Source organism: Stegostoma tigrinum, chromosome 9, assembly GCF_030684315.1.
Source record: "Stegostoma tigrinum isolate sSteTig4 chromosome 9, sSteTig4.hap1, whole genome shotgun sequence".
In the NCBI taxonomy this organism is placed as follows: Eukaryota; Metazoa; Chordata; class Chondrichthyes; order Orectolobiformes; family Stegostomatidae; genus Stegostoma; species Stegostoma tigrinum.
In genome coordinates, this window is record NC_081362.1 from 868,506 (window position 1) to 891,219 (window position 22,714).

The 22,714-nt window shown below is 41.8% G+C and overlaps 1 protein-coding gene across 6 annotated transcripts in view; it reads left to right on the top strand.

Moving 5' to 3' along the window:
* commd1 (copper metabolism (Murr1) domain containing 1) overlaps positions 1-22,714 on the top strand; it is an 85,933-nt gene that overhangs the window by 21,096 nt on the left and 42,123 nt on the right. For 3 of the 6 annotated variants that reach the window (XR_009446115.1, XM_048536896.2, XM_048536899.2), the window contains one exon: positions 8,385-8,666. Coding sequence is in view for 5 of the 6 variants with exons in the window: in XM_048536896.2 (XP_048392853.1) it covers positions 8,385-8,666 (282 nt within the window). In the remaining variant the exon portion in view is untranslated. Of the gene's footprint in view, positions 1-6,452; positions 6,576-8,384; positions 8,667-22,714 lie in introns of all 6 variants that reach the window. The other 3 variants (XM_048536898.2, XM_048536900.2, XM_048536897.2) reach the window with 2 other exon arrangements.

Consider the following 22,714-nt stretch of genomic DNA (forward strand, 5'->3'; position numbering starts at 1 on the left):
TGTCTGATCTGCCCCAAGCCTCAATTCCTCTTTCATGTCAGCTCATTGGAGCCCTCAATTCCCTGATATTTCAAACTGTTTCTCCTCTTTTAATTATTTTCAGTGACCTCAGCTCCATGACTCAGTTTAGGGTAGAGAATTCCAGACATTCCATGCTGTCCTATGGGAGAAGAAATTCCTTTGCATCTCTGTTTAAATGAGTGCCCCCCCCCCCTTAGTCTGTAACAACGTCCCATAGTTTGAGCTTCCTGCATTCGTGAAAAATCTTCTTAACATCTACCCTGTTGAACTCGTTCAGAATCTTGTACGTTTCAATAACATCACCCCTCACTGTTCTAAACTCTGGTACATTTACGGCCTGATTTGTTTAGCTGTCCTTGATAAGTCAACCTCTTCACCAGGAACCAGCCCAGTGAATCTCTTTTGAATTGCCTTCAGTGGCACTGAGTCCATGCTTCGGACGGAGATCAGAATTGTACACAGTACTCCAGCTGCAGCCTCACCAACACCCTGTACAATTGTAACAAAACTTTCCGTTTTTTAACTCCAACTCCCTTGTAATAAAGGCCTATCTTTGTATTGTCAGCAAATTTGGAACTTAGGGCCTTGCTTATTCTCCAAGTCCTGAATTTAGATGGTAAACATAAGAGGCTGTTTGGCTGATGATTGTGCCACATCACTTTTTAATGTCTGTCCAACCCAAAAAAGGTCCACGATTCCTAGCTCCAACCAATCCTCAATCCGTGCTGGTACTGAGAGTTCCAATCTTGTGCCATATGAAAGTTTATTGCACATTATCGAAACCCTTCTGGAAATCCAAGTATCTTTTCTCTACTGGTTGCTCAAGAAACCTACTCTGTATTTGATTCTGTGACCCGTTAAGTGAGTTCGCAAATTTGCAATGCTTAGTGATCAAGTCAGCTTATCCTGGTCAAAACCAATGGACTCGGGTTGTTTAATGACTAACTCTGTGACCTCCAAATTGCAGAGACTTCAGTTGGCTCTTCTTGTTTCAGCGGTGGTTGAGAAACGGGGTGCTGGTGGAGGGCTCTCTATTCAGTAACATTTCAGCTTTTTTCTGTTGTTTAATCTTTCAAATGTTTCAAGTATTATACTTTTGATACAGGGCACAAATGGCAAAGAATTAATTTTAACAGCAAGTGCTAAAACATTTGATGCATTTGATTGTAGACTTTATGTAACAGGTTTACATAAATCAACATGAATATTTCCTCCTAAAATAGTGTGGGAGTGGGAAAGCTATGTCAGATAATGTTGTATTTGACCCACAGATCAAAGCTGTTTAATTTTCCAGCAAGAAAGAAATAAAGCATAGTGGGTATATGCATTGAACTAAAGGGAATTTGAATTAAAGATTCCGAGATTTAGATTTTAAATTGGATTGAATTAGATTTCATTTACACGTGTACCCGAATATAGGAGTACAATGAAAAGTGTACAGAGTTGTCACACTCCTGCACCGTTAATAGGTAGAATTAAAAACAAGAATTGAAATTGAAGAAACAGAAACAGAAGGAAAAGTAAATGTCCAGGTCACCCTCACAGCTGCCGTCTCCATGAGTCTGGAGTTGGGCTCGTCAACGCCATGGTACTGCCCCTGCTTTCCTCCTTTGCTGCCGTCAATGTCACTGCCTGCGGTTGATCTACTAACATTGAAGTCTCCTTGCTGTGGTGCCGTCACACTGGGCCCAATGCGCTGATGCCACTGCTATTTTGGAATCAGAGTCCACAACCTTGCTGAACAAATGCAAGGGGCATTTGAACCAGAGCTGATATTTGGGCTGCCATAGATGCTTATAACATTGCCACCATTTCTAGTCCTGCACTGGCCCCACCAGCATCCAAGTTGCCATGCTGTAGCACCATCTCTAACCACTATGCCCATACTAGAAGGGTGGTGTACAGTAAATGTTTTATCAACATATTTTTGAGAATATATTCACAACAATATCTTTCCGTGACTGCCACTGTTTCTCTGAATAAGTTTGAAATGTTTAAATAACAATTCTCCTGCATGATAGTGTAGCATGTCTCTTGCTGAAAATGTTTTTGAGTGATCCTCAGGGGCCACGTCTATAGAACAGTGTGTTATCTTGAACCTCAAATGAAGTTTACTTCATAAGGTGAATCATGTTGTTTATTCTGTAGGGATCTACCTTTGCTTAGTAAATTATTTTTGCTGTGTCATGGAGTGGTGAACATGAATTCCATTTGTGCCCACCTTTTGCCAGGATAATGTTTGCAGTGACACCTAATGTGTTAGGAAAACTCACAGAATAGCCCATTGAGGAAGGAAAAGATGACTGTGGTCAGGAAATATTACTTGACTTTGAGATACTGAGGCAGCTGTGCAAATAAGCTTCCTGTCTTTAACTGTCTGATACTGGTCTTGATTTGATAACCTTTTTCTTATCACAGTATTGCTGTACGTTGCAATCTCAATGCGTGCAGAAGAAGAAGCAATATGACTTTTTTGTGATGCTTGTCAAGTTATGAATGTGTGAAGATTAGTAAGAGATGTGCAGGTTTTTGCAGAAGGTTGCTCCCTTTACATCTTCTCCCAGTTATTTTGATACTCCGTTGCTGTTTTGAGAAATGAGCTGCCAAGGTAGAGTAGATGGCTTACCAGTGACAGGAAAATACAAGTCCCTTACTGACCAATGTGATCCTGGGGTGTAAACAAAGATGTGCCATAGTCTTATGAAGCAGGATAATTCACCTGGCATGTTTTAAAGTTTCTTTTTTTTAATAAATATGTGGTCCTAAGAGGGAGAAGAACAGATGAGGTCACATTTGTATTAAGTCTTGATAGTTATTCAATCAGCATTGTAACAAGGTGTACAATTTCCTGCAGGCTAATGTACATAACTTTGAGGCCTCTGCTGGGAATACTTAGAATGACTGATTCTATATAACCAGCAATGACTGATGTCCTGTTCAGCAGAGGCAGTGATCAACTGAGGGCAGATGCAGAATTGTAATTCCAAGCCAGATTTTACCATAGGCTCTGGTATTAGAGAGGCCATCAGATCTCCATACAGAAACCAAATTGCACACATCAAGGGTAAGGAATAGCACTCAAATGCACTGATTTTGGTTTTAGACCGTAATTGTGATTCTTCACTTTAATGTTCATTATTGAGGCATTGAGTTTGCTGCTTCAGTTTACATCATGCGTGGCCCCTGTGTTATTTAGCAGTCTAAGAGTGAATTAACTGTTGCGAGATCGAGGCTATCCTTTGCAGCTTTGATAGTCATGCATTGCCCTGCCCTGCCCCAGCTAAATCAATCAGGAAGGAACTCAAGCAGGAAATTAGGAGACCAAGGAGGAGCCATGAAAGGTCATGAGCATTTTGGGTTTAAGAGAATCCCAAGACATTTTATACATAGCTTAAAAACAAGATGATAACTGGGAAAGAGGGTAGGACTATGCAAGGATAAAGGAGGGAACTTGTGCTTAGAGACGGAGGATACGGGTGGAATCCCAAATGCGTAATTTGCACCAGTATTCACCAAAGAGAAGGTCATGGACAATAGTGAAATTAGTGTGGAGCATGCTAATATACTGGGGCATTTTGAGGTCAAGAATGAAGTGGTGTTGGGCCTCTTGAGCATTGAAGTGGAAACGTCTTAAGGGCCTGATTTATAACTACTCCAGGTTATTGAGAGAGGCAAGAGAGGAGATTGCTGGGTCCTTGACTTCGGTCTTTGTATCCCCTCTAGCATGTGGCCAGGTCCTTGAGGACTGGCAGGTAGCTAATGTTGTTCCGCTGTTCAAAAAGGAAAATGGGGATAATCCAGGAAATTATATACCAAATGAGTCTCACATTGGTGGATGTGAATATATTGGAGACGATTCTTGGGGATAGGATTTACATGCATTTGGAAAAGCATGTAATTAGGGATAGTTAGTGTGGCTTTGAACAGGGCTGGTCATGTCTTACTGACTTAATTTTTCTTTAAAAGCGGTGTGACGGGAGTGATAGGGGTAGAGCAGTAAATGTTGTTTGTATATTTTAGTAAGGCTTTGGACAAGGTCCATCCTGGCAGGCTCATCGAAAAGATTAGGATGTTTGGGATCTGAGGTGACTTGCCCATTTGGATTCAGTATTGGCTTGCTCACAGAAGGTGGAAGTGTTTGTTGGCTGATGCTCCTACAGACCTCTGCTGTTTGTGATATCTGTAAATGACTTGGATGAAAACGTAGATGGATGGGTTCCTAACTTTGCAGATGGTGTAAAGATTTGGGGAATTGTGGATGGTGTAGAAGGTTGTCAAAGGATACAGTGGGATATAGATCAGTTGTAGTTATGGGTGGAGTAATAGCAGATGAAGTTTAAATCTAATCTAATCTAACCTGGGCAAGTGTGAGGTGTTACACTTTGGGAGATCAAATGTTTAGGAAAAGTGTACGTACAGTGGCAAGACCTTTTTAACACCATTGATGCACAGAGGGATTTTGAGGTCCGAGTGCATAGCACCACGCACCTAGACAGGTTGGTAAAGATGATGTATGGCGTGCTTGCCTTTATTGGTCAGGGCACTGACTGCAAGTGTCAGGAAGTAATGTTTCAGAGATGGTAGGAACTGCAGATGCTGGATAATCTGAGATAACAAGGTGTACAGCTGAATGAACACAGCAGGCCAAGCAGCATCAGAGGTGCTGGAAGGCTGACGTTTCGGGCCTAGACCTTTCTTCGGAAATCTTGAAAGAGTCTAGGGCTGAAACGTTGGCCTTCCTACTCCTTTGATGCTGCTTGACCTGCTGTGTTCATCCATCTCTACACCTTGTTATCTCGGGAAGTAACGTTGCAGCTTTATATAAATTTGGCTACGCTGCATTTAGCGTATTGTGGCCAGTACTAGTTGCCACATTACAGGAAGGATGTGGAGGCTTTTGTGTGGCTGTCAGAGGTTTACTAGATGCTGCCTGCATTTGAAGGTATAAGCCACAATAAGAGACTGGACAAATTAGGGTTGCACTGTCTGGGGCAGCGGGCGCTAAATGCATCCCTGATGGAAATCTATAAAATTGAGATGCATAGATATTGTTGACAATCAGAATCTCTTTCCCTGAGTTAATAGCCAGTACTAGAGGGCATAGATTGAAGGTGAGGGGGAAAAGTTCAGAAATGACGTTACAGGCAATTTTTAAAAAAAAATACAGTGGTAGGTCCCTGGAACATAGTGCCGGGAGTCGTGGTGGTGGTGTCTACAATAGGGGCATTTAAAGGGCTTATAGATAAGCACACAATTAAGCAAGGAACGGAGGGATATAGACAATGGTCAGGCAGAAGGGATTAACTTCATTTGGCTTCATGTTCGACACAGCATCATGGGCCAGTGGCCTTGAATCCTGTGCTGGACTGTTCTATGTTTTATGATATAAATGTTGCTGCCAAATCTCATTGTACGCACGTGCCCCAAGTTAAGGCTGTCTACAGACGTCTTCCTCCATTGCTTGAACAAGACAACAGTTTATTATCAAATACTGTCGGTTTCGTTAACTTTTTATTGAGTTTTCCAGCATTTTGTTTTTTTATGTCAGATGGGAGGTTACCTCAGTTGAAGTTGATAAATTCCTTACAGTTCATGACAGGTGGAATTTCATAGAATGTCCCCCTGAATGGGGAGTCTAGAACCAGGGATATCTTCACTGGCTTTTAGGCTAATTAAGACCGAGACAAAGAGGAACTTCTTCATTCTGAAGGTAGCAATTCTTTGGGATTCTCTACCCAGAGCTGCGAAGGCTCGGTTATATTGAAGCCAGAAAGTCATGGGTTTCTGGTAACTAATGACATCAAGTGATGTGAAGATGGAGCAGGAAGACGGCATTGAGGTAGAAGACCACTCATGATCTAATGGAATGGAGCAGCAGGCTCAATGCACTGGATGGCTAATTTCTGTTCTGTGACCATGGCCTTCTGCCCTGTTCCAGTGAAGGTGGATGTAAACTTGACATTGAACACCTTTGTCTTTTAACAAGACATTGTTCACCGTTTAGTCTCAGCATTCAGTTCAACAATTTCGTACCATAAACTCTGCCAGCCTCCATTTTGTTTCCTTACATAAGCATATTTTAATATTTGCCTCATTTTAAGTTTAAAACCAAATTACACCCATGGATATTTTGTATTTCTTTTGTTTTTCTTGCCCTAGCATAATATTTTTTGCCATTCAGTTTCTCCTCTCCTCCACCCTATCACAGATTTTTCCTTTTTCCTTTGTCCAATCCACCCCTTGCTCAAAATGTGTTACATTTCAAACTTTTACCAGTTCTGATGAAAGGCCACAGACCTGAAACTCTGTTACTCTATTCACAGACACTGCATGACTTGCTGAGTATTTCCAGCATTTTTCTCCTGTATTTTTCATTTCAACATATGCGAATTCCGCGTTTTTGATTAACCTTATTTCTGCATTGTTGTCAGATTACAAACTTAATCACCCAGTTTTGAATCTGCATGAGATGACAGCTCTGTCCAAATATTTCGGTTGGAAGAAATGTAAAAGTGTTCATTTAAACATTCCTGTTGAAACATTTTGTGGCAAACGTAAGTAAATATGTATTAGGTTGTTATTGGCCATGTTGTCCCTGCATTTTATTGGGATTGTGGCGAACGTTTAAGTGAAGCTCACAAATTAGTGATATGTAGAAATAGCTTGTTCCCATTTCAGAGATAATTTTGTCAAATTGCTTGGTTTTATTTGCAATAATTATGTTGTGCACAAAAGAGAACAAAAACTTCAAACAATGTTTTTTCCAAGTTTCCCAGTGTGGTGAATCAGAAGCTTGCGTGTTCTGTCATCCCACTGATTGCTACTTTGTGGAATGTGCCTTAATGTGTTGTAAAGAATCTCTCCAACCTTTCTACCATTTTATTAATCCCTATTATCGACGTTGGTCATTTCTTAGGCTGTTGCGTGGGCCTGTTGAAAAAGTCATAACGACTGTAGTGTGGATCTTTTATGCACCTTTCGTTGGCAGAAAGTCAAATTCCTCAACAAGGTTCAAGAATGTTTTCCTGTTTACTGGTGATTCTTACGGCAAGGCACCATGTTAACCATTGAATCTCCAAAACAGACAATTTGAGAAATACACTGACAGGGTTGACCACAATTAAAAATTCTTTGTCGTTTTATTGGACGATTATTTGATACTGATTAGAATTCTAAATAAACTGTGATTGTTTTTTTAATCTCTTAGAACCATAATTAACACTTTAACGTTGATTCTTTGTCAAGTTATTTTAATTATCACGTGCAATTCATGTTTCTTGGAATCACTTGAGGCTTTCTTTTGTGGATCACTGATTCTGCCTTTCTGTAATCTCATTTCAAAGTGAATATCCTTGTGTGCTTTGGTCCCAGCACTAACTGTTCATACCAACTCAAATGAGTTCATACTGTGTTGTTGGATTTGTGTATTTGCATTGTGACGCCACCCCATAACTTGCTGAAAAGCCTCTGCATTTACAAGGATAACGATATTGGTGGTACATGGCAAAACAGTTGTCTGCTCAGCTGAAGATAACAAAGTGTGAAGCTGGATGTACACAGCAGACCAAGCAGCATCTCGGGAGCACAAAAGCTGACATTTTGGGCCTAGACCCTTCAGCAGAGAGATGAAGGGTCTAGGCCCGAAACGTAAGCTTTTGTGCTCCTGAGATGCTGCTTGGCCTGCTGTGTTCATCCAGCTTCACACTTTGTTATTTTTGGATTCTCCAGCATCTGCAGTTCCAGTTGTCTCCTCAGCTGAATTCCAGCTTTTGAATTGATAGTCATCCGTGTTGACAACTGCACAAGAACCCCATATCTGGAATTGACAATACAACAAGAATAAGCCTCTTAAATAGTTTCCCTATTTAACAGGGTGACTGAAAAGTGCTACTTGGCTGAATTTTTGAAATCATTGCATTAGCCTCTGAACTAATTGAGAAGCAAAGAGGATGAATTTGCGTGGCGTGGCTTGGCTTTCACTCTCACAAAAGTGATTGATTGACATCATTGAGTATGAGACTAGAATGTTTTGTTCACATTGTTGTTTCAAGAAAGCCATGGTGAATCGTTATTGTATTTAACTGTCTTTGAATTTGCATTCATCAGACTGGTGCTCCTGACAGTGCAGTTCCCCATCAGTATCGCACTGCAACGTCAGCCTTGATTTTACGTTCAAGTCCTGGGTTACGGAGTGTATTTGGGTTGAGTAGTGAAAAGATGCCAGATATGTCGATGAGTCTCTTTGCATCATGGCATTTATTTTTGCAGAATGTACTCTCGATCTTGTCTGCATAGATTTTGGTTTGTACTGAATCTCCACTATGGCAAACACTTCTGGTCTAATATGTGTATTTTCTCAACAGTCAATAGCGTCTGCAGACATGGATTTCAACCAGCTAGAAGCCTTCTTGACAGCACAGACCAAGAAACAGAAAGGAATTACAGTGGAGCAGGCAACCATTTTAACAAACTTTTGGAAAACTCATAAAGTTAAAATCCGGGAAAGTCTTATTCATCAGAGCAAGTGGGAGAACTGCCTGAGGAATTTGAGTTGGAGAGTTGACCTGAAGTCTCAGTCCAGACATTTAGATCAAATAAACACACCAGTTGCTATTGTGGAGTTTGAACTTGGTAAGGATGATCAGGTAAGAATGCAATCTGTGTTTTGGATCATGACACTAAAAAGTGAAGAATCCGAACATAATTCTCATGTTCTCACTGAATCAAAATCCAAAGACGTATTAAAAGGTCATTTTGAAAAATATGAAAATATACATCCTGAAGTTAATTTTTTAACACAATTTTTCTCCCATAATTCCTGTTTCCTTCCCCTTTCCCAAAGGCACTGACTCCCTTCTGAAGCAGTTGCATAGTATTGTGTGTCCCTTGGTAACCATTTTAAATGACTGTATTCACCATGTGCCATTCTTGTGTGAAATACCTGAAAGCAATCGGACTGTGGAACAAAACGGGGAGGTAGACAATCATATCTAATTGCAATCCTATACTCTGTGGACAACTGTTTAGATGCACCTTCAGCAGGAGTTGACAGATGATCAGTAAGGAGCTTTTGTTTTGTCTTTGCCCACCCACTCCAAAAAAAACCTTCGGAATGTGTAGATGCTAATCACCACCTCAACTACCGTTCAAAGTAAGTTTACTTTTGAGTCTGTTAAGACACATTCAGTGAGCTGAATGGCTGCCTCTTGGTGCAATGCTGTTCTTGCAAATAGTGAGGAGGTGCTACTACTCATTATTAATAAGCAAAGTTAGAGGCTGGAAATTTTAATTTCAAGGGCAGTTGCATCTTTGTTTTTAAAATGCCTTTTAAATCTGTTCCCCGTGATGTTTTGAGATAATAAAATGTGAGGCTGGATGAACACAGCAGGCCAAGCAGCATCTCAGGAGCACAAAAGCTGACGTTTCGGGCCTAGACCCTTCATCAGAGAGGGGGATGGGGAGAGGGAACTGGAATAAATAGGGAGAGAGGGGGAGGCGGACCGAAGATGGAGAGTGAAGAAGATAGGTGGAGAGAGTGTTTTGAGTGTTTTTAGATTAACATGGTGAACAGAAATCCATTGGAGGATAACTACAAAACAGCACTTATGTTTACAAGTTTGTTAAACCATTTTCCCTCCAATCTACTTGTAAGAAGGTCTTTTAAGTTGTTGCCTTAGAATAGCAGAACAGGTAACAATGACTATTTAAAACCTCAGAAATATTAAGAACTGCCAGTGCTGGAGTCACAGATATGTGTGGAGGTGGAGTAGCACAGCAGGCCAGGCAGCATCAGAGGAAGTATTTTTCTGAAGACTGAAATTTGTCAGAAGGAACACAACCGATCTGAAGTGTCAACTTTCCAGCTCCTCTGATGCTGCCTGGCCTGCTGTGCTCCTCCACCTCCACACTGTTATCTGTATTTAAAACTTTGCTCATTTGTATCTCGAGTTCAATTAAATACCAGATGGTAGGCTATTTAATATGATAACTACCCATGCTATTGGGATAATATATTAGCATGGATAGAGGATTGGCTAAGTAATAGAAGAAAGAGTTGGGATAAGGGGAGGCATTTTCAGGATGGCACCCTGTAACTGGTGGAGTCCCACAGGAATCTGTGCTGGGGCCACTCTTGTTAACCACCTTCGATCTAAGTCATTTAATGTAGAAGTTAATGTACTGTTGTTGTTTTAACAGTTTGTAATCACAGTTGAGCAGTGGACAATTGAATGCAGTTTCCTGAATTTATCACGTTTAATAAGCTGTAGTCTGGATGTGATTTACCCTTTAGATAAAGGTTACAACTGTGACAACTAAGGATGGTTCACTGATGCAAGAGCATAAATGGCTGCCGGCATAGAATACTTATTTTGTTAAAGTTGTGGGGACAACATCCTGCTGTCTAACTGAGGTGTTAGGCAACCCTTCCTTTGGTCTTTTTCCTCTGCTTCTAGTCCATCTTCCATCTGCCTGAGAAGACTGTTTGATAAAGATTGCTCATGTCTCTGCAAGATTGCTTAATCAGAACTGCTGACTTGGAGAAATTCCCTTCTGCCCTGAGTTTGCTGTTTTCTTGGTCCCTGCAGAGATCCACCAAGATGGATTTGACCGAGCCTCAGTGCAGCTTTTCCAGCATAGGTTTTGCTTCTCTAATTTCCTTGCCCCCTGTGTAGTTATTCAGTGTGCTGGCCCTGTGGTCTTCCCCCAGTACCTTCTCTCCTGAGTGTTCCTTTCTGAACCTGGCACTCATTGTTATGTCATATTTCTAGGACACATTATTTTCTGTTAATCAAGTGCCTGAGCGTTTCTGGCTAATGGCCATGGGACAACCATTCATGACGTTGGATGTTTGTTGTCTCTTGCCTGCCTTCAGCTGAGGGTTAGTTTGCCATACTTTCTAAGCTCATAACAGAGTGCATTTGTCACCAGATAACTGTTGTTGCTAGCCTTGGGCATCATGACTGTGTGTCTTTGTAATTCTCCCCTTTGTTTTCATGTGCTTGAGCTTTGGAAAGTTAAGTACTGCTGTAATATCTGTTAAATGAAATCTCATGCTACACAGTAAGTAGTAGGAAAATTCAGTTTTTCAGAGATCCTTCAACAGTACTATCAGCAAGTTTGCAGATGACAAAAATAGTGAGGATGGCACAAAGTCTACAGAGGGATATAGACAGGTTAAGAGAGTGGGCAGAAATTTGTCAGAAGGAACATAACCTGGGAAAATATGACCTGATGTACTTTGGCCAAGGGCATAATCTCAGAAGAAGGGGTTGCACATTTAAGACAACGATGAGAAGTTTCTTCTGTAAGGCTAGTGAATCTGGAATTCTTTACCGCAGAGAGCTGTTGAGGCTAGACTATTAACTATGTTCAAGGCTGAGTTTGACAAATTTTTAATCAGCAAGGGAATCAAGGGTTATGGGAGTTGCAAATCAACAGATTAGCTGTGATCTCAGTGAATGACCAGCTCAGACTTGATGAACCGGGAGGCAGTGGCCTAGTGACATTCTCACTGGACTGTTAATCCAGAGACCCAGATAATGTTCTGGGCACCTGGGTTTGAATCCTTCCACAGCAGGTGGTGGAATTGGAATTGAATAAATACCTGGAATTAATAATCTAATGCTGACTATGACTCCATTGTCATTTGTCAGAAAATACTTATATGGTTCACTCATGTCCTTTAGGGAAGGAAACTGCAATCCTTACCTGGTCTGGCCTACGTGTGACTCCAGACCCACTGCAATGTGGTTGACTCTGAAGTGTCCTGTGGGTAATTGGGGATGGGCAATAAATACTGCCTAGCCGGTATTACCCTCGTGCTGTGAATGAATTAAATAAAAACAAATTGCCGCCTTCTGCGTCTTATTATCTTAAGTCTGGATGATGCTTTACGTCTTGTTCAAATGTAGATCTGTCTACGCATTTCCATCAAAATAATCAAACTCAATATAGAGTTAAAGTGGCACTTTAACACACCAGCCTATTTCCTTGCTGGTCCAACATATCTGTCTCTGGCTTGCTGTAGTGCTCCGGCAAAGCTCAATACAAGCTGGAAGTACAGCAGCATCAGAGGAGTGGGACTACTGAGCTTTTAGGTGCACACCCTTGTGCAGAATTGGGGGAGGGGAAGGGGATTCTGAAATAAATAAGAGCGGGGAGGTGGAAAGAAGATGGATAAAGAAGATGATAGGTGGAGAGAGGGCAGACAGGTCAACGAGGCAGGGATGGAGCCAGTAAAGGTGAGTGTAGGTGGGGAGTTAGGGAGTTCTGACAGGTCAAGGAGGCGGGACGAGGCTAGTATGTAGGAGATGGGGGTGGGGCTTGAGGTGGGAGGAGTGGATAGGTGGGAGGACAGGTTAGGGAGGCCAGTACGCACTGGGCTGATTTTGGGATGTGCTTGGGGGAGGGGAGATTTAGAAGCTTGTGAAGTCCACATTGATATCATTGGCCTGCAATGTTCATCCAACTCAACACCTTGTCTCGGATTCTCCGGCATCGGAATTCCTACTATTTCTGAAAGAACAACACCTCATTTTCTGCTTGGGGACGCTGCAGGCCTCTGGACACAACATTGAGTCACTGTTGTTAGTCAGCAACAAAGAACAAGGAAAATTACAGCACAGGAACAGGCCCTTCGGCCCTCCAAGCCTGCGCCGAGCAAGATCCTCTGTCTAACCTGTCATCTATTTTCTAACGGTCTGTGTCCATTTGCTCCCTGTCCAAGTATATCTTAAAAGACGCTAACGTGTCTGCGTCTACCACCTCCGCTGGCAACGCGTTCCTGGCACCCAACACCCTCTGTAAAGAACTTTCCACGCATAAATCCCTTAAACTTTCCTCTTCTTGCTTTGAACTCATGACCCCTTGTAATTGAGTCCCCCACTCTGGGGGGGGAAAAGTTTTTTGCTATCCACCCTGTCTATACCCCTCATAATTTTGCAGACCTCAATCAGGTGGCCCCTCAATCTCCGTCTTTCTAATGTAAATAATCCTAATCTACTCAACCTCTCTTCATAGCTAGCACCCTCCATACCAGGCAACATCCTGGTGAACCTCCTCTGCACCCTCTCCAAAGCATCCACATCCTTTTGGTAATGTGGCGACCAGAACTGTACACAGTACTCCAAATGTGGCCGAACCAAAGCCCTATACAACTGCAACATGACCTGCCAACTCTTGTACTCAATACCCTGCCCAATGAAGGAAAGCATGCCATATGCCTTCTTGACCACCCTGTTGACCTGCGTTGTCACCTTCAGGGAACCATGGACCTGAACACCCAGATCTCTCTGTTCATCAATTTTCCCTAGGACTTTTCCATTTACTGTATAGTTTGCCCTTGAATTTGATCTTCCAAATGCATCGCCTCACATTTGCCCAGATTGAACTCCATCTGCCATTTATCTGCCCCACTCTCCAGTCTATCTATATTCTGCTGTAATCTCTGACAGTCCCCTTCACTATCTGCTACTCCACCAATCTTAGTGTCATCTGCAAACTTGCTGATCAGACCACCTACGCCTTCCTCCAGATCATTTACATATATCACAAACAACAGTGGTCCCAGCACAGATCCCTGTGGAACACCACTGGTCACAGGTCTCCAATTTGAGAAACTCCCTTCTACTACTACTCTTTGTCTCCTGTTGCCTAGCCAGTGTTTTTTTAATCCATCTAGCTAGCACGCCCTGGACCCCATGTGACTTCACAGTTCCCATTAACAACTATTTACCCTCCTGGCCAGGTGTTAGCACATTGTCTACCCAACTGCTGTTCTCTCTATTTAAGCTCGATCCTATCATTTACCCTGTCCCCTTCCCTATTTTCTACATCTAAACCAACATTTTCCCAGCTACCATCAGTTCTGAGGAAGAGTCACTGGACCCGAAACGTTAACTGATTTTTTTCTTCACGTATGCTGCCAGGCCTGCTGAGCTTTTCCAGCAACTTCTGTTTCTATAACTACAGATCTTAGATTACTTATAGTTGTTTCTCATAGCTTTAACTCCTGAACTAACATCATTTTGTGGAGTGTTCTCTGAGCTCATTGTACCCCTCAAATTTGGAACAGACAGCAATCTTGCTGTTAGCGTCACAGTCACCCACAGTAACTTACGGCAGTAAAATAAAGATGTATTTTAGCTTTTCTTACATTTGTTTGTTTAACTATCCTTAACTGCTACTAACATAAAATGTAATGGAACAAATACTGAGTCTTCATAACTCTGTTTTGTCTCCTTTAGCTTTTGTTTTGTTTTAAATTACGTCATCTTCCACATCAGAAAAGCACTTATTAGTGTTGTTTACAGGGCATCCAGTAGAGTTAGGGTCATTGGGAGCTAATTGTAGACGCTGATTCCCCAACAACATAGTGCAAAAACTAGTTTATTATAAAACACAAAATGTTAGAAATAATTAACTAGTTAGGAAGCATCTCTGGAAGAAAACAGTTAATATTTCAAGTCTGTGACCTTCCATCAGAAATGGGAAAAATTTGAAATGTAAGTGATCTGGAGCTTGGAGTAGATTGGACAAGGACAAAAAGGAGGTCTGCGATGAGGTGAAAGACAGAAGAGGCTGAGTGGTGAAAAGTTAGACCTCCAGATCAAAATGGATTGGTGATGGAGCAAAAAAGAAATGAAAAAGTGCACTGAGCAGGAATGTTGCTGGGTAAAAAAGGAAATGAAATGGCAGGGTAGAGCCTGTGGTCCAGAATTGTTCAGTATGTTGACAGATGAAATGCTCAATATTGAGGTCCACTGGTACAGTACAACAGGTCAAGACCAGATGTCATGTGAAACTGAAATAGTGAATTAAAGTGACAGCTCACCAGAAAGCTGAGGTTTTTGTATTTTGTTGCCAAATCAACACTTAAACTGCCAACGTAACAAGTCATAGCTTTGTGTTTTCTACAGTGTTTGAGTAAATATTGTTCATAGAAATTGCTCCAAAGCAAACTGAGGAAAAAGTCAAGAACAGAAAGAACTTTGAAAATATTTCCTCTTCAGCTGATTTCCAAAATGGCATTAGTACACTCTGGATGAATGCTGCTGGTGTTCTACTTTGTTGACCTGTGTGCATGGTTGTACACTAAACAATGTGATGTTTACTGCAAACCAGTCATAGTTCACTTGTGATTTATTTCAAACAGTACCAAGGTGATTTGGTTGTTAATATTTCTGTATTGAAACACCATATGTATAAACCTTTTTGTACTAGTGACTACATAATTAATCTTGCTTTAAGCAACATGCCTCACAGATATATTCTGTAGCGGAGAAACCAGAACTGATTTGCTGAAATACTGTCTTGACTGACCAAAGAGTAAACAATAATCAGTTAACAGAAGTGATAGTTGAGACCCCAATTAAATTGGCCGTGGTCTTGTTGAATATTGGAATACACTTAAGGGGCCAAATGACCACCTCTTGCTCGCCACTGATATATTCATATGTTTACTGTGCTGATTGACATTTGATGAATCAGTTATTTTGATAATCTGGAAGCAAGCAGTAGAAGCTACTATGCAGAGCTGAGTTATGAGCATAGACAAAGCTATCAAATCTCTTACTGCCATATTTTTTTCTCTTACATAACTGATCATGTGACCAGATGTTCCCTCTTTTGTGTTTAAAACGTTGAGTCTGGTAAGCTGAATGGCAATGAAGAGCATGTTCTTAATTACAGAAAATCCTGATAAGTACGTATAAGAATTATATTCCTAATATGAATGCAGTTTTGAAAAAAAAACAAACATGCCCAAATACCAAGGCTCCCATTCGTTCTCTCACTTTTGCGTTAAAAACCCCATTCCATGTTTGGAAGAAAAACTTGGAATTTTCCCCCATGTTCAGGCTAATAGTTGTCTGACATTTAATTGGAATTAGGAATAGGTAAAATAGACACAGGAAAGTTGTTTCCACTGATTGGTGAAACTAGAACTAGGAGGCGTAACCTCAAAATAAGGGAGAGCAGATTTAGGACTGAGTTGAGGAACAACTTCTTCAACCAAAGTGCTGTGATTGTGGATGGAAACCGGAACACCCTGAGGAAACCCACGCAGACACAGGGAAAATGTGCAAACTCCACACACAGTCACCCGAGGGTGGAATCAAACCTGGAGCTGTGAGGCAGTAGTGCTAACCACTGAGCCCCAGTGCCGCCCCTTAATTTTGGAAACAGGCCATTCAACCCAACAAGTCCATACCACCCTCAAGAGCATTCCACCCAGACCTGTTCCCCTACCTCTTGTTGAATGCTTTAAGGCAAAGTTAGATTTTTGAACAGTAAATGAATTAAGGGTTATGGTCAGCAGGTGGGTAAGTGTTGCTGAGTCCACGGAAACATCAGCCATGATGTTATAGAATGGCAGAGCAGGCTTGTGATATGCCAGATGGCTTATTCCAGCTCCTATTTCTTATGCTCTTACCCATTAAGATTAGTCAAAGGAAAATGCTGTTTGATTTGTTCAGACAGTAGTTGGGACACAATGCCTACGTACTTGACCATGGACCTGCACTAAATTCATACTCAAAGTTAATTGATTGCAATCACTAGAAGACACTTTGAACTACAATAAAAATCAAGTACCATGGCTGCTGGAGATCTGAGAGAAGTGGAAATTGCTGAAGAAACTCAACAGATCTAGTAAAATTTTGGGGGACGAAAACAGAGTTAACGTTTTGAGTCAAGTATGACTTCTTCAGGTTCTGGTTGTCAACCTGCTGAGTTCATCAATCATGCTTTCTCTTTGCCATCAATTCAAAAAGACAGTCTTCTGTTAGTGTAAAAATTCCACTTTCGTACCTATAGCTATTAGTTGTGTGAAACTGCTCGTTTAACCTATCATTAAGAGTTTTGAGGCCCTTTGACTTTCTAGGGTAATGTGAGATAGACCAACCACTTATGATTTTGTGATTGTTGACAGTTACTGAACAATCCTGAGTGCATTGATGGCTACAATAATTATCATTTTAAGCTAATCAATTGCGCTCGTAATGTGACTTATGTATAATTGCTAGCAGTGAAACACTATTCGCAACGATCTATTTTCTGTAAACGAAGAAATTAAGTTCAAGACCTCTTTTTTTTTGAATGACCTAGGAGTTTTCAGAGTCTGCAGTTCCAAGTTGCTTTCTCTATGGCAACATATCAACTAATCCATTACACTTCTATGCTCATATAAATTATTGTGATAGTTTGATATTTGACATTGTTGTGTTTGTCCTGATGGGTGCAAGATGTTTCTATTTTGATTATCTAATCTTGTTTGGGATTGAAGGGATATCAAAGAGAGGCCGCACGGCATCCTGAAGGGAGGGAATGTGATAATTCGAGGTCATGGTACTAGTGGCTACCAACAATACAAGCAGAATGAGGGATGTATGTTTGCATGAAGAATTCGGAGAACTTGGCAGCAGATTAAAGAGCAGGACCTCAGAGGTTGCAATCTCTGGATTATTCCCGGTGGCATGTGGTATTAAATGTCGAAACAGGTGAATAGGACAGATGAATGTGTGGCTCAAAAGTTGGTGCCAGAGGGAAGGTTTTAGATTACAGGACCACTGGGGTATTTTCCTGGGGAATGTAGGACTTGCACAAGCAGTGTGATCTGCACCTGAACCAGAATGGAGCCAACATGCTTGTAGGTATGTTTGCTCACACAGTTGGGAGGAATTTAAACTCGTTTGGCAGGGGAGGAGACACAGACCTTGTGTACAACAGTGACACAGCATACTTTTGTAAGGGAACCACGACTCAGGATGTTCAGCTATGGTGCAAATCAAGGAGCAAGACTAGGCTGGATGACCTCTAGTTGAATACAACAGGTACTATGGGTAGTCAGATGAGTTGAGACCATGGAATAATATTGAATTGTGATAATGCCATCACAGACATTAAGGAATAGTTGGACTGGCAATACCGCATTTTTGGGGTACGGGATCTTCAGGCAGAAGGGAGAGGGTGTAAAAGAGGAGGTAATGTTGCATTATTAATTAACGAGTCAGTTACTGCAGTGTGGAGGGATGATATCCTGGAGGAATCTTCAAATGAGGCATTGTGGATAGATCTTAGGGATTAAGAGGGGGCACTCAAATTGGACGTGTAATATCGGCCCCCAAACAGTAAGTAGGCAGAGGACCTGATATGTAGACCATTCACTGAGGGGTGTAATAAAAGCAGTAGGGTAATTGGGTGACTTCAATTTTTCCCCCTGCTTGTGGGACATGGACGTTGCTTGTTGGCCAATATTTATTGCCAGTCCCTAGTTGCTCCTGAAGGTAGTTGTGAGCTGCTTTCTTGAACCACTGTAGCCCATGTGGAGTAGGGGAGGGAAGTGTGGGATTTTGACAGTCAAGGAACAGTTATATATTTCCAAGTCAGGATGGTAAGTGGCTTGGAGGGGAACCTACAGGTGATGATTTTCCCAGGTATTTGCTGCCCTTGTCCTTCTAGATGGAAGTGGGTTGGAAGGTGCTGTCTGAGGATCTTTGAATTTCCTCAGTACATATTGCTGCTACTGAGTGTCGGTGGTGGAGGCAATAGATGCTTGTGGATGAAATTCCGATCACGTGGACTGCTTTGACCTGGAAGACGTCAAGCTTTGAGTGTTGTTGGAGCTGCATCCATCCAGGCAGGTGGGGAGCATCCATCCGCTCCTGACTGACTTGTAAATGGTGGACGGGCTTTGAGGAGTCAGGTGGTGAGTTACTCGCTGCGGAATTCCTAGCCTCTGACTTGCTCTCGTAACCACTGTGTTAATATTGCAAGTCCAGGTGAATTTTCAGTGGTATCCTGCAAGATGGTGACAATGGGGGATTCAGAATGGTAACACCATTGAATGTCAAAAGATGGTGGTGAGATAATCTCTTCTTTGAGATGAGTATAGCCTGGCAGTTGTGTGGGGCAGTTATTTCTTGCTACTTCTCAGCCCAAGCCTGTATGTTGTCAGATTTGAAGATGGACTGCCACTGTATCTGAAGAGTTGCAAATAGTCTTGAACGTTGTGCAATCATTGAATATTTCCACTTCTGACCTTGTGATGGAGAGAAGGTCATTGAAGCAGCTGAAGATAGTTGGGCCTGCGGAACTCCTGCAGAGATGTTCTGGAGCTGAAATGACTGACCTCCAGCCAGCAGGATGTGTCAGGATGAATCTCGTCACAGGAGAATCTGCCCCTGATTTTCCATTGATTCTAGTTTTGCTCAGGCTCCTTGATGCCATACCTGGCCCTTGACATCATGGCCACATTTGACCGTCATGCTCCTCTCACCTGTGGGATTAGGTGATTTTAGTCCATGTTTGAACCAAGGCTGTCATGCAGTCAGGAGCTGAGTGGTCCCAGTGAAACCCAAACTGGGTAACAAACTTCCCAAGAATTAATGTTGTAACGTAAAGGGTTTAGAGCTTGCAGATTTTTTGAAATTCAAAAGAGCTAATTACGTTATCATGTAGATGGTCCGACAAGAGATAGCACGCAACTGAGCCTAATTCTGGGGAATGAAACCAAACAGGTGGTTGAGGTGGCAGTGGGAGAGCAAGAAATTAACAATATTGTATGATTTTAAGTTTATTATGGAAAAGGAAAGATGTTCTACAAAAAAAGGGTTTGGAATTTGTGTACTGTCAACTTTTTTCAAACAAGGTAAGATCTGACAGAATATTGGCTACATGATTAACACTAAAGGCATTGCAGGAGGATATGAACAAATTGGTCAGATACTTAGATCAATGATGGTGGAATTTAAACTTGATAAGTATGAAGTGGTGCATTTTGGAAGGAGGAACAACACAAGTGAGTACTCAGTGAATGGTAGGACATGAAGTTCAGAGGAACAGGGGTACCTTGGTGTGCTTGTCCACAAATCACTGCAAGTGGCAGCGCGGGTTAATAGAGCAGTTAAGGCATATGGGACACTTGCCTGTATTAGTTGAGGCATAACGTTATAAGAGTAAGGATGTTCTGTCATAGCTGTATAAAACTTTGAAGCTACAGCTGGAGTACTGTGTACAGCTCTGGTCTCTGCATCATAGGGGATGCAGAGAGATTCACCAGATGGAGATTTAGCTTTGAGGAGAGGCTGAATAAGCTCAAGTTGCTTTATTTTGGAGCAGGGCAGATTATGGAAGGACCAGATTGAGAGGCGTGGATAGGATGCAGAGAAAGCAGCTGTTCCTCTTAATTGAAGGATCAGTAACATGGATGTACACCTCTTTTTAAGGTGAAAGACGGGATGATTAAAAGAAATTTTAGGAAAACATTTTTCACTCGGCGTTGAGTCTGGAACATGCTGCCTAGGAGAGTAGTTGAGGCAGGTAACCTAGGGACCTTGGACAAACACTTGAAATGTCGTAACATTCAAGGTTGCAGGTTTAGTGATTGAAAAAAGAACTAATGTTAGTGTAATTTAGCTTTGGCAGTACAGACGTGATGGACCTAATCTGTACTGTACAATTCTATGACCTAGTCAGAGAAGTGAGTTTTGAGAAGATTTGTAGCTGAGGTTGAGGTTCTGGATGTGAGTTTGCTCGCTGAGCTGGAATGTTAGTTTTCAGACGTTTCGTCACCATTCCGTAACATCATCGGTGAGCCTCCGACGAAGCGCTGGTGTTATGTCCCGCTTTCTGTTTATCTGTTTAGTTTTCCATGGCTTGGTGATGTCATTTCCTGTTCTTTTTCTCAGAGGATGGTAGATTCGCTCCAAATCAATGTGTTTGTTGATGGAATTCCGGTTGGAATGCCATGCTTCTGGGAATTCTCGTGCGTATCTCTGTTTGGCTTGTCCTAGGATGGATGTGTTGTCCCAATCAAAGTGGTGTCCTTCCTCATCAGTATGTAAGGATACAAGTGATAGTGGGTCATGTCTATTTGTGGCTAGTTGATGTTCATGTATCCTGGTGGCTAGCTTTCTGCCAGTTTGTCCAATGCCGTGTTTGTCACAGTTCTTGCAAGGTATTTTGTAGATGACATTTGTTTTATTTGTTAAAAGACCCTATACAGACAACAAATAAAACAAACGTCATCTACAAAATACCTTGCAAGAACTGTGACAAACACTACATTGGACAAACTGGCAGAAAGCTAGCCACCAGGATACATGAACATCAACTAGCCACAAAACGACATGACCCACTATCACTCGTATCCTTACGTACAGATAAGGAAGGACACCACCTTGATTGGGACAACACATCCATTCTAGGACAAGCCAAACAGAGACACGCACGAGAATTCCTAGAAGCATGGCTTTCCAACCGGAACTCCATCAACAAACACACTGATTTGGAGCGAATCTACCATCCTCTGAGAAAAAGAACAGGAAATGACATCACCAAGCCAAGGAAACCTAAACAGATAAATAGAAAGCGGGACATAACACCAACGCTTCGTTGGAGGCTCACTGATGTTACCTAGAATGGTGACGAAACATCTGAAAACTAACCTTCCAGCTCAGCGAGCAAACTCGCATGTAGTCAGAAGGTGGAGAACGGCTACTTGTAGGAAAATCTACAGCAGAATAGTTGGAGACCATGGAAAAGGAAATGGGGAGAGTACAGGCCCAACGTGTTTCCTTTAGGGTTACACACAGGAGCGATAAACCTGGATGTCTGAATATTTGGGACTGGATAAGGAGGAAAAGAGATTTTGAGCACATGCAAAGGGAGCAAATCAACAGAGGCCCTGGTTGAGGTTAGAAAATGCAAGGAGAAACTTGGGGGTATGACAAAAAACTAGTTGGTAAAATTAGAGAGCATCTCAAGATAATTTTAAATATATCAAGAGGCAGTGAATAACCAGGGAAAGTGTAGAGCCCATGAGGGACTAAGGAGTCAATCTGTCTGTGGAGCTAGAGGACACTGGTAGGCAGCTCAATGAGTACTCCACATCCAACTTTGCTTGGGAATAGGAGGTACAGAATTTGGGGAGAGGGACTGTGAGGTCCTTGAACAGTTTGCCACAGGGAGTGAGGAGGTATTAGAAGTATTGGCATGCTTCTGTGCTCTGTGACTGTAGTCAAGGAGCACGTTTTCTACTCGAATTTACACTTGAAGGTCTTGGGGGCCAACTGAAATTTCTATGACCTGAGATTGATGGATTTTTGAGGGATATTGGGCAAAAATCAGCTTAGTAGAATTGAGGCCCATAACAGGCAGCTAATTGAATGATGTAACTGGCTGAAGTGACTGTCTCCTGTTTGCATTCCTACTCTTCCTTATTAAAGCTGTTGTCATTATTTTCACCACTCTTCATTTGAACATCTGTCTCAACAACTCTATCACAAAATGTTGACTTCCCCTTTCATGTTTGCTTTTCACCTTAAATGTATACCCTCAATTTATTAACTCAGAAACTAATTTAAGTAGTTTTCTCCTCTATTTAAATGACCAAAACTGCTAATAATTATGAATGCCTTGCCAGAACTCCCCTAACCTCCTCTGTTCAATGTAAAGGCCTCCAGGTTCTTTTGTTTCTTTGAACTGAAAAGCTATTATCCTGTTCCTTCACTGTCGCTGGGTCAAAATGCTGGAATTCCCTTCCTAATGGCATTGTGGGTCAATGCACAGCAGGTGGACTGCAGCAGTTCGAGAAGACACCTCACCTCCACCTTCTCAAGGACAACTCGGGATAGGTAATAAATACAGGCTGGCCAGCGACACCCATGTTCCAGAAATGGATTAAAAAAATAGT